The sequence below is a fragment of the Hemiscyllium ocellatum genome, chromosome 10 (genome assembly GCF_020745735.1).
Source record: "Hemiscyllium ocellatum isolate sHemOce1 chromosome 10, sHemOce1.pat.X.cur, whole genome shotgun sequence".
Classification (NCBI taxonomy): Eukaryota; Metazoa; Chordata; class Chondrichthyes; order Orectolobiformes; family Hemiscylliidae; genus Hemiscyllium; species Hemiscyllium ocellatum.
Genome location: NC_083410.1, coordinates 18,052,355 through 18,074,400, shown reverse-complemented (window position 1 = coordinate 18,074,400; position 22,046 = coordinate 18,052,355). Strand labels below are relative to the sequence as shown.

At 41.4% G+C, this 22,046-nt stretch overlaps 1 protein-coding gene across 3 annotated transcripts in view; it reads left to right on the top strand.

Annotated features, from left to right (window-relative positions):
- The window catches only part of sdccag8 (SHH signaling and ciliogenesis regulator sdccag8), a 369,171-nt gene that overhangs the window by 10,748 nt on the left and 336,377 nt on the right, over window positions 1–22,046 (top strand). For all 3 annotated transcript variants that reach the window (XM_060830822.1, XM_060830820.1, XM_060830821.1), the window contains exons 3-4: window positions 5,138–5,220; window positions 18,884–18,994. In XM_060830822.1, the coding sequence (XP_060686805.1) occupies window positions 5,138–5,220; window positions 18,884–18,994 (194 nt within the window). The remainder of the gene's footprint in view (window positions 1–5,137; window positions 5,221–18,883; window positions 18,995–22,046) is intronic.

Genomic DNA, 22,046 nt, shown 5'->3' with positions numbered 1-22,046 from the left:
CCCAGGAGGACCAGTTCCAATACCGTACAACCCAGATGGCCTCCTTCTTCAAGGACCGCAGACTCCCCCCAGACGTGATCGACGATGCCCTCCACCGCATCTCCTCCACTTCCCGCTCCTCCGCCCTTGAGCCCCGCCCCTCCAACCGCCACCAAGACAGAACCCCATTGGTTCTCACCTACCACCCCACCAACCTCCGTATACAGCGTATCATCCGCCGCCATTTCCGCCAACTCCAAGTGGACCCCACCACCAGGGATATTTTCCCTCCCCTCCCCTATCAGCTTTCCGCAAAGACCACTCCCTTCGTGACTCCCTCGTCAGGTCCACACCCCCCACCAACCCAACCTCCACTCCCGGCACCTTCCCCTGCAACTGCAGGAAATGCAAAACTTGCGCACACCTCCACCCTTACTTCTCTCCAAGGGATCCTTCTATATCCGCCACAAATTCACCTGCACCTCCACACACATCATCTATTGCATCCGCTGCACCCGATGTGGCCTCCTCTATATTGGGGAGACAGGCTGCCTACTTGCAGAACGCTTCGGGGAACACCTCTGGGACGCCCGAACCAACCAACCCAACCACACCGTGGCTCAACACTTTAACTCTCCCTCCCACTCCACCGAAGACATGCAGGTCCTTAGACTCCTCCATCGCCAGAACATAACAACACGACGGTTGGAGGCAGAGCGCCTCATCTTCCGCCTGGGAACCCTCCAGCCACAAGGGATGAACTCGGATTTCTCCAGTTTCCTCATTTCCCCTCCCCCCACCTTGTCTCAGTCGATTCCCTTGGACTCAGCACCGCCCTCCTAACCTGCAATCCTCTTCCTGACCTCTCCGCCCCCAACCCCTCTCCGGCCTATCACCCTCACCTTGACCTCCTTCCACCTATCACATCTCCATCGCCCCTCCCCCTAGTCCCTCCCCCCCCTACCTTTTATCTGAGCCTGCCTGGCACCCTCTCCTCATTCCTGATGAAGGGCTCTGGCCCGAAACGCCGAATTTCCTGTTCCTTGGATGCTGCCTAACCTGCTGTGCTTTAACCAGCAACACATTTTCAGCAGCTGAAACAAAAACAGAAATTGCATCATCTCCCAGGCCAGCTCCAGCTTCATCACCTCAGGGGATCTCCCATCCACAGCCTCTAACTGCACAGTTCTGCACTGCCCGGTTCTTTTTACCCAAGATCCACAAACTTGACTGCCCCAGTTGACCTATCATTTCCGCCTGCTCCTGCCCCTATCTCAACACCGTCCTGTCCCTGGTGGACCAGGAACTCCCCACATCCATTTGGGACACCTCCCATGCCCTTCACCTCCTCTATGGCCTATGCTTCCCCAGCCCCGAATGCCTCTTCTTCACTAGTCCTTTATACATGTCCATCCACCATGGCAAAGGTGTCCCAAGCCCTCCGTTTCTTCCTCTCCCGCCAACCTAACCAGGACCCCTCCACTGACACACTAATTCGATTGGCAGAACTGGTACTCACCCTCAACAACTTCTCCTTTAGAATCCTCCCACTTCCTTCAGACCAAAGGGGTAGCCTTGAGCACCACACGGGCCCCAGCTATGCCTGCCCCTTCATATGCTATATAGAACAGTCCGTCTTCCGCAGTTATACTGGCATCATACCCCACCTTTTTCCTCTGCTACATTGATGACTTTATCGGCACCACCTTGTGCTCTCACAAGGTGGTTAAACAGTTTATCAACTCACAAACGCTTTCCACTCTCACCTTTAAGTTCACATGGATCATCTCTGACACCTCCCTCCCCTTCCTGGACTTCTGTCTCTATATCTCTGGCGACCAACTCAACATGAAATAGATGTCCATTTCAAACCCTGATTCCTGATGAAAGGCTTTTGCCTGAAACATCGATTTTTTTTTTCCTCCCTGCTCCTTGGATGCTGCCTGACCTGCTGTGCTTTTCCAGCATCACTCTAATCTTGATTGTAATTTCCAGTGACAGCAGTACCCACTTCTGCCTATCTATATTTCAAACTCACTGACTCCCACAGGTACCTTGACTACACCTCCTCCCACCTCACCTCACCTACCCCCCCCCCACTCCCCACCAGTAAAACATGATCCCTTATTCCTAATACCGCCACTGTATGTGCTACCGGGAGGAGCAATTGTACTCCAGGATATCTCAGATGACCATCTATTTCAAGGACTGCAATGTCCTCTCCCAGGTGATCAACAATACCCTTCAGCACATCTCCTCCACTTCCCACGCTTCTGCCCTTGAACCCCACTCTTCCAACCACAACAAGGATAGAAACCCACTGGTCTTCCTCTTCCATCCCTCAAATCTCCAGATACAGCAAATTATCCTCCACCACCTACTATCAGACCCCGCCACGAAAGATCTATTTCCCTTCCCACCTCGATCTGCATTCTGCAGAGACCATTCCCTCCATGACTCTCTGGTTAGGTCCAAGCCCTCCACCAACCCACCCACCACACCCGGCACTTTCCTTTGCTGCTGGACTAGGTGTACAACCTGCACCCACACTTCCTCCCCCTCACCTCCGTCCAAATACCCAAAGGATCTTTTCACATCCAGCAGAGATTTACCTGTACATCTACCCACCTCATCTATTGTGTCTGTTGCTCTCAACATGGTCTCTTCTACATCAGGGTGCCAAGATGCCAATGTCAAATCAAAAGTCAAACCATCAAATCCTAGACACCCACTGAATGGAGGAAGAATGCCTCCTCTTCCACCTTGGAACCCTTCAACTACAAGGCATCAACATCGACTTTATTAGTTTCCCTCCATCCTAGATTAGAGTAGTGCTGGAAAGGCACAGCAGTTCAGGCAGCATCAAAGGAGCAGGAAAATCGACGTTTCGGGCAAAAACCCTTCATCAGGAATACAGGCAGAGTGCCTGCAGGGTGGAGAGATAAATGAGAGGAGGGTGGGAATGGGGAGAAAGTAGCATTCAGTACAATAGGTGAATGGGGGTGGGGATGGAGGTGATAGGTCAGGGAGGAGGGTGGAGTGGATAGGTGGAAAGGAAGATAGGCAGGTTGGACAAGTCATGGACAGTGCTGAGCTGGAAGTTTGGAACTGGGGTAAGGTGGGGGTAGGGGAAATGAGAAAACTGGTGACGTCCACATTGATGCCCTGGGGTTGAAGTGTTCCTAGGCGGAAGATGAGACATTCTTCCTCCAGGTGTCAGGTGATGTGGGAGCGGCAGTTAAGGAGGCCCAGGACCTCCATGTCCTCAGCAGAATGGGAGGGGGAATTGAAATGTTGGGCCACAGGGCAGTGTGGTTGATTGGTGCAGCCCTTGTTTTTGCCTAGTTGATTCTCCCCTCCATCCATCTCATCCCAGATCAAACCCTCCAATTCAGCACTGCAGTCTTGACCTGTCCTACCTGTCCATTTTCCTTCCCACCTGTCCACTCCACCCTCCCCACAAACCTATCACAATTGCCCCCCACCTATATCCACCTATAGCCTTCCCAGCTACCTTCCCCACAGCCCCACCACTACCCCCTCCCATTTATCTGTCAGCCCCTTCCTTTACTACATTCCTGATGAAGGGTTTATGCCTGAAACATCAACTTTCCTGCTCCTTGGTTGCTTAGATTACTTAGTGTGGAAACAGGCCCTTCGGCCCAACAAGTCCACACCGACCCGTCGAAGTGCTACCCACCCATACCCCTACATTTACTCCTTACCTAACACTACGGGCAATTTTACATGGCCAATTCACCTGACCCGCACATCTTTGGACTGTGGGAGGAAACCGGAGCACCCGGAGGCAACCCACGCAGACACAGGGAGAACGTGCAAACTCCACACAGTCAGTCGCCTGAGTCGGGAAGTGAACCCGGGTCTCAGGCGTTGTGAGGCAGCAGTGCTAACCACTGTGCCACCATGCCGCCCACTCCTGACCTCCTGTGCTTTTCCAGCGCCACTGTTTTCAACTAGGAAAAAATAGTGTCTGAAGAGTTGGTAGTGGTTCAGTGAAGGTGTTAAAGGGAAATTTGGATGGTGGAGTCATGGGGTGTGAGTGGGAGGTTTCAGGGAGGAACTGAATGTGTGGACATGTCAGGAAATTTTGAGGTTGGAGTTGGGACTGGGGATTTGGATGTAGTTGTAACCAATTATTTGCACGAGGCAATTTCTATCTAATGTGTTCTGAGTAATAACTTGGGTTAGTAAATTGGAACTATCCACAATGCAGAGTTAGAGAATTTTTCAGAGGTTTCTGGAAACTAGTGGAATTCCTTAGATTAGATTATTTACAGTGTGGAAACAGGCCCTTCGGCCCAACAAGTCCACACTGACCCGCCGAAGCGCAACCCACCCATACCCCTACGTTTACCCCTTACCTAACACTACTGGCAATTTAGCATGGCCAATTCACCTGGCCCGCACATCTTTGGAATGTGGGAGGAAACCGGAGCACCCGGAGGAAACCCACGCAGACACGGGGAGAACGTGCAAACTCCACACAACCTGTCGCCTGAGTTGGGAATTGAACCCGGGTCTCAGGCGCTGTGAGGCAGCAGTGCTAACCACTGTGCCACCGTGCCGCCCACAAACTTAGGTTCAAACTTCATGTGCAATTCTCATAGAGTCAGTGTATCAGGACTTTCGCACGGTCCTAATATGTATCTGTTTTATTTCTGGTCTCCAAATTTCCAGAGATTGGAAGATCAGACTGAATGATTCCGATCCGCGACCTTTGAAAATTCTTTGATCTGAAATGTTAACTGCTTATCTTTCTACAAATACAGGCTGACCTGCTGAGTATTTCCAACATTGTCTTTTTCTTCATATTTCTAACATTTTGCTTTAGATGAAATCATAATGTCTTGTTAGTTACCCAACTTTGCATAAGAGTCCTATCCTGATAACTAGAATTGTTTTATTTGTGGGTCAAATGTTACCTCCTTACTTTTGCCTACATTATGACTTTATCTATTGATAGCAATACAGTATAAATTAAAACTCTGTTAGATCATCAATTTTATGTATGCCATTATTCAGGCTGATATTGCATTTAACTGGTTGTGAATTTATGTCCACTTATTTAGTGTTAGTGTGCAAAGTACATTTGCTGTTAAAATGGATCATGTTAGATAATAACATCTTTTTGATACAGTTAATGAGCTCCGAGCCCTCTTGCGACATCAAGAAATGGAAGGAAGACCAAGTTCAGCAGCGACGACCAGCACACATCCCATGGTAATACACAAGTAAAAACGAGAATATTAATGTTTAAATGAACAAGTTGAAATTTTCTTGAAAATTGGGTTTTAGACTGCAAGTTTTTTGTATGCTCCAGTTGCAAGCTTATTGGTTTACATTTGCCTACTTGGTGTATAGCAGGAAAGCATAAAATTAGTTCAGTACTGTCTTAGTTGCTTTAGTCGTGGAATACTGGAATTCTAATCCAAACAGTCAAGATCGCATCCTTAACTTTCATTTGGTTTTACACATTGCATTAGTGAACTATTTGTTCTAAAGCGAGTCACCAGAATAATGCCATGCTGTTTTGTTGTGTATGTTAGGAAGAAAGCATGGAAAATACAGCAAACTTTCTCAGTAATGCCACTGTGTCCCGTCCTTGCGAAAGAATGGCACTCAATAGTGAATCGTAATGGTGAAGAAGCCAAAATGTTTCACTAAGTGTTAGGTTAGACCACTATGTCTCAAATGGAAAAGAAAGTTAATCCTAAAAGTAGTTTTTTTTTTAACAAATGATCATGGACCTTCGTCAACAATGATCGTAGTGAGGTTCATTGTCTGAAATATCCTAGATTACTTGATTCCTTTTAAGTGAAGAGAATAAGAAGTAAATAAGCAACTGTTACAGAATAGGGATAGCAAGCCAGACCAAATGAGATTTGCTAACATTGGATATCACAACAAAGTGAAATTAAAATATTCAAAATGGTAGTGGAATAGGCAGTATCTACGCTCCTGTGTCCATGCTTGTCCTCTTCGTCTGCTTTTGACTTTTTCTTTTTTCTTTTCTCCCTTTTCTCGGTTTAATTTAGTTTTCACTCAAACCTACCTGGTAAAGAGAACTCTTTTTGGTAGAAAGGTGGCTTTGAAGGGCTCCAGGGTGATGGATCTTCAGAGGCAGCATGACGACAGAGTCAGCTGGCTTGGAAAGCCTGAAGTAGGACTCTCACTTCCTTGTCAAGTAGGCCCCTGGCATGGCATGGGCTAGTGTAGCCTAGAGCAGGATTCTGGCTTGGGCTGGTGTTGCCTGGAGTGGGACCCTGATGGCAGAAAAGGAAAAGTTGGACTCACTTTATTATTTTTTATTTTATTTGAAGTTAAAGAATGATAACATGTGAATGGCACCTGTGTCTGGCAATGGTACACACTTTTCACTCTATTTCCTATTAAATACACATAACAAAAATAAATGATTCAATAACTCTCAAATGCCCAGTTGTTCCTAACCAGACTTTGAGTAACAGACATCAGGCACGAAGTGTGTAGCTTAAACAGAAATTAACAATTTTTATTATTAATGTTGTAACTTTAGTAGAGCAAAGTAATTAATTGCTTTGTTTAAATGTCTACAATTGAAACCCAACCTTCTTTGATCATAAACCCAGACAGACACAGCTAACGGATAAATTAAAAGAAAAATAAGAGTTGTAACTAGCCAGTTCACTTAAGCAGTTTTAAAAGATGGTTCTAATCTTTCACCAAACCCTTGAATAATGAGTTGTCACAGGCAAGTGGGACTGTATATCTTGCTTGAATTCCAAAGCTACCGGCTAATGCAGCTTCCACAGATTGCTGGAGACTTTTATTGATGTCTTACTGGGCTTCTTTTCTCAGAATTTTCAATTATTTAATAACTGGAGAGAATGACCAGAACTCCATTCGACAGCTTTCACAACCACACTGCCTTCTGGCTTTAGTTCAATCTTTAGTTTTTTTTCCTTTCTTTTCACCATTCTCTTAGACTGATACTGACCAGTCCAACAGTCTTCAATTGACCCTTTTAGCATCAACACAGCTGCCAGTCCTTGAGCATAATACTTAACGGGTGCTGAAATGTCCTCAGTATTCTTAGAGCAATAATCAACCTGCAATTAACTTTCCAGGCCAGTTCCCATAAACAAACTATAGGTTTGTTTAACTATAGGTTTCTTTAAATCAAACTGTTGTTGAAATCAACTCATGACTTCAGTTCACAGTTCCAAACCAAAAATGAGAAAATTAAAGAAAAACTGAAATAGTCCCAACACCAAGGTCTCAAGTGCAAGAGCCCACCTCACAGGCTTGACTTATCAGCCAACTAATGTTCATTGTTTTTAAATCCTGACCAGAAATTTAACTTGTACACAGGCTAATGTTTCTGGTACAGGTAAAAATGTTTTGAAACAAATAATTTGGAATATCCGTTTGTGCCCTTGTGTCCTTTAGAATTTCAGCATCACTTCCATTGACTTGTATATGGCCCATGGTATTACATCTAGAGTATAATGTTCAGTTCTAGTTTTTGAAACTTAGAAACATTAAAAAAAGGAGCAAGAGTATGTCATTCAACCTTTTTAAGCTTGCTCTGCCACTCAGTACAAACATAGCTGATCATTCAACTTAAGCCCTGTTTCTACTTTTGTTCCCATATCCTTTCATGCCTTCAGGCTTAAGAACCATATCTAACTTCTTGTACGTACTCAGTGTTTACAAGTGAATGCCATGAGCTCACCACACTCTCTCTGGCTGAAGAAATTTATCCTCATCTTTGTCTGAAGTGACCTAGTCCTATATTAAAAATCACACAACAACAGATTATAGTCAAAAAGGTTTAATTGGAAGCACTAGCTTTCAGAGCACTGCTTCTTCATCAGGTGGGTTGTGGAGTACAATTGTAAGACACAGAATTTATAGCAAAAGTTTACAGTATGATGCAGCTGAAATTATACATTGAAAAATACCTGGTTTGTTTAAGTCTCATCTTTTAAAATGACCATGATAGTTTCACTTCTTTCATATGTTAAATTGAAAAACGTTTTTTAAATTAAAAGTTACATTGCTCCAAATCAGTACTCCTATATTTATATTGTAACTCCCCTAGCCATCAGGAACTACCTTCCTGCAGTTACTCTTTCTAGTCCTTTTAAAATTTTTGTGGTTTTCAGAGATTCTCTCTCCTTCAAGTGAATATAGTCCAATCCAATCAAGCCTTCATCTCTCAGTCCTGCCATCCTCGGAATCAGTCTGGTATACCTTCAATAAAAGTAAAGACTTGTATATGCTGGAACATTGTGTCGGAACCTTTTTATAGCCTTCAATATTCAATATTGAGTTTAACGATTTCAGAAAGTGGACAACCTCCTCTATGTTCATTACCCTTCCTACACACCCATACGTCCTGTCTTGAACGTACAGCTGGTCTGTTTTCAACCATTTACACTTCTCATGAACACCTTAATCAGCATTTATCTCTCTCTGCTTATCTATATTGCAGACAGATTCTAGAAGAGAACTGTAAAGCTGGTTTCTCTACTTATGAGGAAAGCTGATTTGACAAGTTTTTTTTTCTTTCCTGGAAACTTACTAACTTGAGAAGGTGATGAGATGGACTTGATGGAGGCCCTACAATTGTCACAGGTGTCAAAAAATTAATTTCAGGAATGTTATTTTCCAAAGTAGGGATCAGGTTTGACAATTATGGTGTTCAAGGAAAATGAGATTTGGGATTTAAATTAGACGGTAACAAAATTATGTAATAGGTAGCCACAAAGGGTGGTGCAAACTGAAAGTCAGACACTTGTGTACACCAAACAAACAAACGAACTGCAATATACTTCCAAGTCAGAATGGTGAGTACCTTTTAGGGGAACGTGCAGCTGGTGATGTTTCCGTGTATGGAAACTTGTGGTCTTTCCAGGTGGTATTGGGTTTGGAAGGTGCTATCTTCGAATCCCTGGAAAATTAGAGATACCTAAACCCTCCATACAAAAACTAAATGACTAACAAAATAATCTGATTTTGATGATTTTGTTGAATGAAAAATATGGTCCACACCTGCTTTATTTTATTTTATTCTGTGGAACTTTTCAAAGCCAGTTGAACTGGCCAATAGGACCTTGATTTAACACTTCACCTAACAATGTACCACACTTAAACTTGTTAATCTACATCAAATCTATTGATGTCTTTGAAAGCATGTACTTCAAAACAGGAGGTGAGTGCTATCAACTGACACTCTCAACCAATGTATTACAACCAATATTTTATCTTATACATTATATCTTTGCATTTCTGTAACTTGTATTATCAACAATGTGAATATTGTTAGTTGTCAGTTAGTCAAATGATTGTGTACTGCAGACAAGTCCATGCTGACAAGTCCATGCTAAGAGGAGTTTCTTGTACCTTTTTTTCCATTTTGGTTTATGATCAGTTGCATTCCAGACATAGTGGTTTTAAACTTTTTTTGTGTAAAAATGATTTAGCCGTCAGTCAAGATCATATTAAAGTGCAGAGGGGTTGAATTGCCTATTCCTGCTCCTAGTTCTCATAATTAACCAAACCGGTAACCATCTTTCTCAAATATCAATCGCGTTGAATTATTTGTGTAAACTAAATCTATAAATCTCATCAATAAATGTTTATACATTCACTTAAAAATGTTTAACACATTATCATTACTTCTGCATAGATTTACAATTCCTTAGAATTTCAATATGTTTGGGCACCTACATGTCCCAACACCACCTGGAAACCTAGCGTCAGATTAATGAAGTTCTCACTTACACACACTTTAACCATCAATACAATCAGCAATTGCAAAGGTTTATGCACTTTAAATATCGTAGAGGTTAAAACATTAACCTAGTTGTTTGTTACATTATTACAGTTTAAATGTAGTAGCAAAATATTTATGCTTATTTTCATATGTGTATAATTATGTTAACACTTTTCTATTGTATGGTTAGGTTTAGTATTGCTGAGGGGCTCCCCCATGTGGTTAGCCGTAGTATTGATTTACTATTGGAATGTTATTTGTTGTAATTAAAAGGGGACACAACATCTATCTGAAATAAAACAAATCCAGCCGTGAATGTCTAATCACATCATTACCCAATTGTTCGAGCGCCATACGATATCTAAGAGATCACTGATATTTAACTAGACTTGTGATTATAAGCCATTAGTTCACATTTTTAACTTTAGCTTTTTCTGCAGTCATCGTTTTAACTTCTGACCTTTCTGGTTGGCAGCATGTTGCTTGATTCTATTTGTTTATTGTAGCATTAGTACAGAAGGCATTACCTATAATCATTTTTAATCCCAGTGGTATTTGTCAAGTCACCACTATGTGACTACTACTGACTGCAAAGTGTATATTAGTTTTTGTTAAAATTTGTTGCTTCTTTGTGAAAAGTGTGTGAAATGGCAAAATATGGCTCGTTGACATCAATAAAAATCCTGGAATAATAAGCAACAGAAGGACGATAGATAGGAATCCGACAGCTAATAACTCCCCTTCTGCTTCCCCAAACCCTTTCCACAAAGCACACGTTAGGAATGTGTTGGAATACTCTCCACTTGCCTGAATGGGTGCAGTTCCAATAATGCTTTAGAAGCTGGATATCACTAGGATAAAGCTGTCCATTTGAATGGCATCATGTTCACAAACATTCACTCCCTCTACCAATGCTCAGCATTAGCTGTGTGTGCTATCTACAGATGCACTGCTACAATTTCCCCACCACCAGAACAAGCCAGTGTAACAGAACTTTGAAGGACAACACTGCACAAGGATCAAACCCTGGATACTTTCAGAGACAGACATTTGGTGGAATTTTGGCAAAGTTCCATCCTTAATCAGATAAAAGCCAAGTTGAATGGTGAGGCTTTACTTTCCTAGTTTAGAGGTCTTATTTTGGTTGCTACCTTCAATAAAGTTTAAATCATTATTTCAGTTCTGATCAACTGAGATTTGTTAATAAGTAGCAAAATTAAAGGAAACGCGTGATGATTTATCCACAACACCTTTCAAACCCACTACCATCTAGAAAGATCACAACCACAGATACATGGAAGCCACCACCTGCAAGTTCCCCTCCAAGACACTCACCATTCTGACTTGCAAATATATCATTCATCCTTCAGTGTCACTAGGTCAAAATCATGGAATTTCTTCCCCAGTGGCATTGTGGTTCGACCTACACCAAAAGACTTGCAGTGGTTCAAGAAGGCAGCTCACCACCAGCTTCTCAAGGACAACTAGGAATAGGATATAAATGTTTGACCAGCCATGATGCCCACATCCCATGGATGAATTTTTTTAAAATGTGCCAAGTAATAACAACTGAGTTTGTGTCAGTCATAATGTGATAGAGCCATACAGCATAGAAATAGGTCCTTTGGCCCACCATGTCTATGGTAGCCAACAAACACCAAACTACAATAATCCCGTTTATCTGCACTTGGTCCATAGCTTACTATGCCCTGACATTTTTGGTGCTGATCCAGGTGCATCCTAAATATCAAATATCACCTTGAACTCTCTGTCAGGCAGCAGGTTCCATATTTCTATCACCCACTGGGTGAAACTATTTTTCCTCTGCTCCCTTTGAAACCTGTCGTTCTTCACCTTAACTTTAAGTCCTCTAGTCTTAGACTTGTCTGCCAAGGAAAAGTTTCTCACAATCTATCTTTTTTTTACAAGAATGTTGCCAGGTTTGGAGGATTTGAACAATAGGCTAGGGCTGTTTTTCCCGGAGCATCAGCTGCTGATGGGTGATCTTATTGAGGTTTATAAAATCAGGAGGGGCATGGATAGGATAAATAGACAAAGTCTTTTCCATGGGGTGGGGGAATCCAGAACTAAAAGGCATAGGTTTAGAGTGAGAGGGGAAAAATTTAAAAGGGGCCTAAGGGACAACCTTTTCACGCGGAGGGTGGTGCATGTATGAAATGAGCTGCTAGAGGAAGTGGTGGAGACTGGTACGATTACAACTTTTAAAAGGCATCTGGATGGGTATATGAATAGGAAGGGCTCAGAAGGATATGAGACAAGTGCTGGCAAATGGGACTAGATTGGGTTATGATATCTGGTTTGCATGGACGAGTTGGACCAAGGGTCTGTTTCTGTGCTGTACATCTCTATGACTCTATCTATGCCTCTCATGATATTGTATACCTCAATCAGATATTCCCTCCATCTCCTCTGCTGTGGGGCAAACAAATCCAGCTCATCTGGTCTGTCCTCATACTGGAGACTTTGCATCCAAGGTAACAGCTTGGCGAATCTCCTTTGCAACTTCCCCAATGCAATCACGTCTTTCCACTATTGTGGCCACTATAACATCACACAGTATTCCATCTGTGGCCTAACCAATGCTCTATAAAGTTGTTTGCTCCTATATTCTACACCCCTGCTATTGAAGGCATCTATCTCATATGCCATTTTCACCATCTTGACCACCTGTGCTGATGTCTTCAGATATTTGTGGACTTGTATACCCAGGCTCCTTTGTTCTTCAGTACTGCCTAGTGAGCTACCATTCATTGTGTATACACTTCCCTTATTAGACCTCCCAAAATATATCACTGTATTAATTATCAGAATTAAATTCCATCTGCCATTGCTTTCCCAAATTTACCACCTGATCAGTATGAAAGTGGAGCATAAGCCCAATCTCCTCCTTATCAACAAAAACCCCAATTTTCGTTTCATATGCAAGCTTACTGATTAAAGACTTGGATCTGAATGTTGCAGGAAAAATGTACATATTAAATAGCAAGGATCACAGAATTGATCCCTGTGATACATGTTTTGCACAGGCTTCGAATCACAGGCATCTGGATGGGTATATGAATAGGAAGGGTTTGGAGGGATATGGGCCAGATGCTAACAGGTGAGACTAGATTGTGTTGGGATATCTGGTTGGCATGGACAGGTTGGATGGAAGGGTCTGCTTCCATGCTATACATTCTATGACTCTATCGCCCCTTATCTTCTATTTATAAGCCAGTTTTGGACCCAGTTTGTAAACTTGACTTTGGATCTCATGGGTACTTACTTTTTGGACCAGTCTTCCATGTGGAACCTTAAAGATCTTACTGAAGTCCATGGAAACCTCATCAATAGTAGTCTATAGCACAGGAAAAGGCCTATCGAATCTGCACCAGTCAAAAACAGCCACCTAATTATTTAAATCTCATTTCCAGTACTTGGCCTATCACCTTTTATGGGAAAAAGTGAGGACTGTGGATGCTGGAGATCAGAGTTGAAAGTGTGATGCTGGAAAAGCACAGCAGATCAGGTAGCATCTGAGGAGTAGGAGAATCGATGTTTTCTCAGGATTCCTAATGAAGGGCTTATGCCAGAAACATTGATTCTCTTGCTCCTCAAATGCTGCCAGACCTGCTGTGCTTTTCCAGCATCACACTCTCAACCATAGCCTTTTATGTCTTGGCACTGTAACTATACATGTAAATACTTCTTAAATGTTATGAGGGTTTCTGCCTCCTCCACCTTTTGTAGGCAATGAGTCCAGATTTCCACTGGTATGTTTAGTCACATTTTCAAAAAAACTCAAATTAAGCAGACAGCATCTTCCTCTAACAAATCTGTGCTAACTCTCCCTGTTCAGTCCCTGTCGTCTAACTGTTGATTAATTCTGTCCTTCAGAATATTTTTCCAATAATCTCCCTACCACTGATGTCAGACTAACTGGTCTGAAATTACCTGCTTATCCCTGCTGCCTTTCTCGAACAGTGAAACCATATTAGATTAGATTCCCTACAGTATGGAAACAGGCCCTTTGGCCCAACGAGTTCACACTGACCCTCCAAAGGGTAACCCATCCAGACCCATTCCCCTACCCTATCTTTATCTCTGACTAATGTACCTAACGTTATGGGCAATTTAGCATGGTCAATTCATCTGGCCAGCACATCTTTCCCATCTTTGGATTATGGGAAGAAACCAGAGCACCTGGAAGAAGCCCACGCAGATACAGGGAGAATGTGCAAACACCACACAGACAGTTACTCGAGGTGGGAATCGAACCTGGGTCCCTGGCACTGTGAGGCAGCAGTGCTAACCACTGAGCTACCATGCCACCCCACAGGTGTTCAGTCAGTCACCTGTGGCCAGTGAAAAATTAAATATCTTTTTCAGGGCTCCAACAATTTTCTCCCTTACCTCCCATGCAAGCCTGGCTTCATTTTGTTATGCTCTGAGAATGTATGCTTCTATATGCTACTAAAACATCTAATATTCCTCCCCCTTATTAATCTTAATATGCTCTAGAACCTCACCATCCCAATGAAATCTCTAGCTACACTGCCTTTCTCCTTTATCAGTACAGATGAGAAATATTAATTTTAGACCTCACCCACGTCCTCTGGTTCCAAGTACAGGTTGTCTCTCTGGTCTCTAATAAGCCCCACTCTTTTTCAGCAATCCTTTTGTTCTTAATATACTCAAACACCTTGGAGTTTCCCTTAATCCTGTTGGCCAAGGATGTTTTGTGGCCCATTTTTGCCCTCCTACTTTATTTTTTGAGTACTCCCGAACACTCTGTGCTCTTGAATGGACTCAAATGCACTGTACTTTACATATGCTTCCTTTTTTCTTGATCATACTCTGTGTTCCTTGACATTCAGCATTTCCTGTACTTTCTACCCTTATTCTTCACTCTTAGGGGAGCAAACTGGTTCTGAACCTTCAATATACAACTTTTAAAAGACTCGCACTTTCCAAATATAGACTTGCCTGTAAGTAGTTGCTCTCAATCTATGTTTGCCACTTCCTATCTAATGATATTGAAATTGGCCTTCCCCCAATTTAGACACTTGATTTCTACACTATCCTTATCCTTTGCCAGAATGACTTTGAAACTTGCAGAGTTATTATCACTATCCCAAAAATGTTCACCCACTTGACCGGCTTCGTTCCCTTGGATGAGTTCTTGCACTGCCCCATCTCTAGTAGGGCTATCTAAGTACTGGCACAAAAAGCTCCCCTGGATGTACTTTAAAAATTCCTTCCCATCAAATCCTTTCACACTGAGGCAATCTAGTTAATGTTAGCACAATTGAAACCCACTACTACTATGATCCTATTCCTCTCACACCTTTCCGTGATTCTCCTACACGTTTCCTCTTCCACTTCCCTTTGGACTGTTGGGAGGGCTGTAATATAATCCCAGTAAAGTCATTGCTTTTTTTATTTCTAAGCTGTACTCAGATGGCCTCATCTGAAGAGCCTTCTAAGACATCCTCCTTCATTACTGCCATGATGAGGTCATTTATCATAATGCAATGTCCCCATCTCTCTCAGATTCCCCCTATCAAGCCTGAAATTTCTATACCCTGGAATGTTGAGCTGCTCATCCTTCCACTATAGTCCGTCACTAAAGAATGGGGGGCCTACGTGTTGTTTTGCAATGCCATTGCTGCCAGGTTATTTTGGTTACCATAGCTGTTCTTATATGTTAAAATTTCTATATAGCTTGTTTTCTGAAAATGTAGCAGTTGTTTGGTAAAACTTTAATTCTTATAGAATGAAGAGCCTTTACCAGCAGATATCAGTCATTACCAAATACTTGATAGTAGGTGCTCCTTACTAGAGCATTTACTGGCTCTCTAGTGAAAATCTATTCTTTTCAAATAAAGTATGTGAAAAACTTTTAATTGCTCAGTTAACTGAATTCGTTACATGGCTTTAAAGAATACATCTATAATTATCCTCAGTTTATTGCACAGCAACAGTACTAAATATAAACATAAGCAGTAGTGTTAAACTCACCTCATTTATATCTACTTGATTTAGTAGAAGTCTATAACTGTAAAGTCTGTTTGGGAAAGGGGAAACATAGACTTAGAAAGGATAAGGCAGCTTTTTGGCTAATGTTACCTCAGAGTGGGACAAGAAGACAAATTCAGAGCCAAACACTCTCCTGAACCTGACAGAGTATTGAAAGAAGTAGCTGCAGAGATAGTGGATACACTGAAAGTAATCTTCTGAGAAAACCTCAGGCTCTGGAAAATTTCTAGAGAATTGGAAAAGTGCCAGTGTAACACCATTGTCTGAAAAGGAAAGGAGAGAAAAAGAAAGGTAACTTTAGGCCATCTATCTTAATGTCTGTTATTGGGAAAATGTTTGTCTATTATAAAGGATATAACCATAGAATGTTTAGAAACACTTAATATGGTTAAACAGAGTCAACATGGCTTCATGCAGGGAAAATGGTACATGACAAACTTACTGAAATTCTTTAATAAAAGGATAAATAAAGGGGAAGCATTTGGATTTTTAGAAGGCATTTGACAAGGTGCCATATGTCAGGCAACTTAATAAGATCTCATCCCAGATCCAAGTCCTACCTGTCCATCTTCTTTCCTGCCTATCCACTCCACCCTCCCCATTGACCTATCACAATTATCCCCCACCTGTATCTGCCTATTGCCTTTCCAGCTACCTCCCCCTCCCCCTTCACCAGCTCCACCCCTCACTCCCATTTATCTCTCAACCCCTTCCCCTTCCACATTCCTGATGAAGGGCTTATGAAACATCAACTCTCCTGCTTCTTGGATATTGCCTGACCTGGTGTACTTTTCCAGCACCACACTTTTCAAGTCTGACTCTCCAGCATCTGCAGCCCTCACTTTCTCCTACTTAATAAGATAAGACCCATATTGTTGGAGGTAGTATATTATGGATAGAAGATCAGCTAATCAACTGAAAGCTGACAGTTGGGATTGGGGACAATTTTCAGGGTGACAACTTGTAACTCCTGGAATGTCACATGGATTAATGCTGGAGCCACAATTATTTACAATATATATTAGTGATTTGGATGAGGAAAATGAATTTACTGTCGCCAAGTTTGTGAATGACACAATAATATTTGAGAAGGCAAGTGAAGACGATGACGCAGAGTTTGAAGAGGAATATAATAGAGATAGATACTGGTGGTAGTTTAACCTGAGAGTCTCATGTCTCAGGTGAGGGAAGAAGTTGAGAAGGAGGGACTTCATACAGATAGATGAAGCAAGTGGGCATAAACTTGGCAGATGGAACAAAATGTGTGAAAATATGTGGCATTGCACTTTTGTAAAATAAGGGAGCTGAATATTATTTAAATGGAGAAAGACTGCAGAAAGCTACAGAACAGTGGAATATGGAAATCTTGTGAATCACTAGAAGCTAGCATACAGGTTCAGTGAGTACAGGAAAATGGAACAGAATGTTGGCCTTTGTTTCAAATTTTGCTTAATACTATACAAGGCACTCGTCAGACCACTGGACTACTGTGAACAACTTTGGGCCCATTATCAAAGGGCGGATACATCGGGAGAGGAGGCAGTGCACTGGAAATCCACTAGGTTGATATTGAGTACGGCAGCACGTCTTATGAGGGGAGATTAAGTAGGTTGCTCCTGTACTCATTGGAATTTATACTGAGAATAAAGAATGCTGCCAATCACAGCAGATCAGGCATATCCATGTAGAGAAAGCAAGCTAACTTTTTGAGTTTACATGACTTTTTATCAGAGCTGTGATCTCCAGCAGTTTTTGTTTTCAGTACACATCCCAGCATCTACAGTAATTCGCTTCTTCATTGGAATTAGAATAATAAATGGCAACCTTGTTAAAATATGCAAGATTATTATGGGACTTGACAGGATAGATTCAGAAAGATTGTTTCTCCTTGTGCAAGAGTCTAGGAGCAGAGGGCATAATTTCAGAATAAGGATCACACATTTCACACAGAGTGTAGAGGAACTTTCTTTTCTGAAGATAGTGAATCTGTGGAATAGTTTACCAGAGAGGGCTGTTGAGTATATTGAAGGCTGAGATAAACATTTTTAGTCAATAACTGAATCAAGGGTTGTGGGGGAAAAGGCTGGAATATGGAGTCGAGGCTTATTAGATCAGCCTTGATCACACTGACTGATGGAGCAGACTTGATGGGCTGAATTTTTTTATTCATTCATCGGATGTGGGCGACATGGGCTCGGCAAGTTAGGATAACCTATTCCTAATTGCCCAGAGGCAAAAGTCAACCACATTGCTGTAAGTCTGGAGTCGAGTGTAGGCTAGACCAGGTAATACCTTCCCAAAATGGCATTTGTGAACCTGTGTTTTTTTTTTCCCCTCATGATCATCAATAGGTTTGTGCTCATTATTAGATTCTTAATTCCAGATTTTTATTGAATTCAAGTTCTACCATCTGCCATGGCAAGATTTGAGCCCAGGTCCCCAGAATATTACCTGATTATGTGGATTGATAGGCTAACAATAATACCATTAGGCCATTGATTCCCCTGCTTATATTTGGGCCTACCTCTACTCGATATATCTTCTGGTTTTAGCTCTGAGTGCTTAAAAGTTGGTATAAAAATGCTGAAATTTAATGGGAGTGTACATGACTACTATAATTAAAGATAAATATATGCCACAGTTAGTACCTCACTGAAATACTTAGAAAGCAAAGTGAAAATTTATGTTGAAGGCAATGACCTGCTTACCTGCTAAATGTGACTGCCTTTAATGAGACATTGGAACTTACTTGAGTTCCTCGAGAGTATAGATAAGATGAGAATGATCAGGATAATTAATCGCTTCTAGACTGGAAACTCTTCACTGAACTTAGCAGTTCAGAATGCTAAAGTAATATTCCTTTCTAAGTGATATATTGTTACAACAAAAGTTATTTTGTACTTTTTTATTGTAACTTTGAAAAGGGGGTATATTTACAGCAAATTAAAATTAAACTTCAGTTGGTGAATTCTTTGGCTGCAACAGGTCCTCTCTCAATTGAGAAAATAACTTATTCAAATCATGGCATACACTGGATCATAAGTATATATTTATTAAGACTTGATCTTTTCTTTTCATGTGCAGAGAACAAGAAATGATTTGGATTGTTCCCCATCTATTGATGATCTTGTACCTATTATCAATGACCAGTCAGAATATATCCAACATTTGGAGGCAGAAGTCAAGCTTTTCAAGGTTAGTTGCTTGCATACTTATTTTTCAGATGAGTTGTACTTTGAACAGGTTGTTGAAAGGACTTAACTTGACAAATGTTAGCATGTGGATCATAAAGTAAAGATTCATAGTTACCTCTTACTTCAACATTGCACTTATCAGTCTTTGCTTACAAGTATTCAATTGGCGACATGAGTGCTTTCCTGGTGGAAAAAAATATATACAATAATAAAGTTAATTCGCAGTGGTGTCTACATTTCTCTGTCTCACAAAATAATTAAAATATAAAAAGAAGAAAGCAGATCAGAGGTGCAGTAATAGTATCCCTACCTCTGTACCAAAAGGCCTGAGTTCAAGTCCAACCTGAGGTGGGCAGGTGTGTGGAAGAGAGCTGTATTTTGTTTTTTGAAGTTGTGACAATGCTGCTCCTTTAACAAGGTTCTGTTGCCCTTGTTTTTTTTTTCTCTCAGGAAGTGGTAAAGGCACAGGTTCCGAAATGCCTGGGTTGATCCACTTGAGGTTTTTAAGTTTTAAAAAAATGCTTGTGCAATGAAAGGGGAGTGGCCAGTTCTCCCAGCTCAGCTTTTCTCTGGTTTGGTTTGGTATTTAGCAGTCTGGATGTTCAGAACAAGCAGTCAGTCAGTTTTGAGGCTGCTGGTGAAAGAAACAGTTACATGGAAGAAGATATTCCATGCTGAATCCCTCTGCCATCTCTCTCTCTCTGATATCGTTTCTTTAAGATCATGTCCAAGGAGTGTTTATGGTGATTGTTGCAGGAATTTGGAACAGCATCATGAAGTTGGGAAAATCTGTTGGGTTTTTGGATAGGTTAAATTATTCTATATTCTCTTCTCTTTTGTTTGTGTTTCATTCAGTTATCTTGCAAATTAATTCTGTTTTATTTAAAACTAAGTGGTTGGGCCAGCTGCATCACCTCTGGAATATCCACTATACACCTGCTTAAAACAACTAGCAAAGTTAGGGTCTGGGCTACTTCTTGAAATGTTTTGAGGGGGTCTGGCCTGGTCCATAACAAAGAATTAAGAAGGAAGGTTTTACTTTGGAGTGAGGCTGTTTACATATTGGGGTTTAGACTAGAGTGTTGTTGGAAAAGCACAGCAGTTCAGGCAGCATCCAAGGAGCAGTAAAATTCACATTTCAGGCAAAAACCCTTCATCAGGAATACAGGCAGAGTGCCTGAAGGATGGAGAGATGTTTACATATTGGGGGCATCCATTGTCGCCTAAAATTGGTGACCCTTTTTTTCTATCAGCCTGCTCTGGAGAGCCCACCTCCCTTGCACCTCCCAAGTGATTATTTACTGATGCAGAATCTGATCACAATACCTATTGCAATTCACAAAAAAGTAACTTGAATAATTGGTTAGGTATTCTCTGAGATGAATTATGATCCTGCTTCAGAAGTGAATGCAAAACATTGAGAATCATTTTTATCATATGCTCAAAATGGGAACATCTCCAAATTAACTTGTTTAATTTGAGAGAGTATACAACACATGAGATATTCTGCTACAGAAACCACTATAACCTGAGTCTTCTATATAGATGAAAGTTGAAAATCAGCATTTCTCTTGTTTCAGCAATTTATGTGTGGAGTGATGTACAACTCCAGTGCCTTAGTCATCTTGATTACTGCTGTGATATTGTATATTTAATGGTGTACAGTCACTTCTGCTATAATGTAGATCCGTTCTCATGCAATCCCATGTTGTGAGAAAATCGCACAATAGCAGCACCATTTAAACTAATGGAACTGGAATCATGTTATAACCAATACACATTTCAAAAGTTTGTGATTTAGAAACAGTGTCCCCAATTTGTCAATCACGTTACAGCAAATTCACGTTAACAAAACATGCGTTATAGCAGAACGGCGTATACTGTCTATTTGAGGGATCATTTAGACATTTTAGATCCAATCAGCTAGATTGCATTTTCAATGGCATGCCATTCATCAACTAAGGCTGTTTAGACCATTTTGTAATTCTGTCCCTTTCTTCTGAGCCTCTGACTTGCTGTTTGCATATTTAGATGTGTCTTTTGTATATCAAGTGTGTGTTAGTATAACAATTCAAGAATAATCTTTTCATCTGCTTACATATTACATGGAGAGTATAAAAATAACACAAACTAAATTAGGAACGAAGCATGGATTATTTACTGTTTTGACTTACTGTGATTAGAACACAAGAGCTGTCAAATGATTGAAGAAAGGTCCTGCTTCACTGAAAAGGTCGTCTGGCTTTTCTCAGTCTGACAGAGAAGCAATGTGGTGTCGAAAGGATAGTCATACAAGATGGAAACAGATGCTTCGGTCCAACTTGTCCATGCTGATCAGTTTCCCAAATTAAATGTCTCATTTGTCTGCATTTGGCCCACATCCCTCTAAGCTTTTCCCATCTATATATCTGTCCAAATGTTTTAACTGTACCTGCACCTACTACATCCTCTGACAGTTCGTTCCATAGTCAACTTCAATCATCAGCAAAGTAGGTTGTCAACATTATCAAGAAACACTTATTCAGAAATAACTCCACAGAGGCCAGTGGTCCTTTACTTTTATCTACATGTGGAGAATCCTTGGCACTGATCTAGCTCCTTCAGTGCCAGCTCTCAGTGTGAATAGAACTTCTAACACTCCAATCAGCCATAGCTCCCTGAATTGACCAGATTAAGAGCCCAATTAGAGAACTCCTGTTCTATGAGGTCCACTGGCTGACCTTGTTACAATCACTACAATAACCTGCTCAATGAAGTTCAGTTTGGATTCTGCCACAGACACTCAGCTCCTGACTTCATTACAGCCATGGCAGATGAGATTCATTGGAAAAAGAGTGTAAGGTGATGCATTTTGGTTGGAAGAATATTGACAGTCAATATAAAACATGGGGTGGACAATTTGAAGGTGGTGGATGAAGGAAGAGAGCGACCTGTCAGTATATTTATGCAGATCAATTGAATGTAGCAGGACTGGTGGAAAGAGTAGTAGGTAAAATACACCTTATCTTCAGCTTTATCAAATGGGGCACAGAGTACAGGAACAAAGAGGTGAG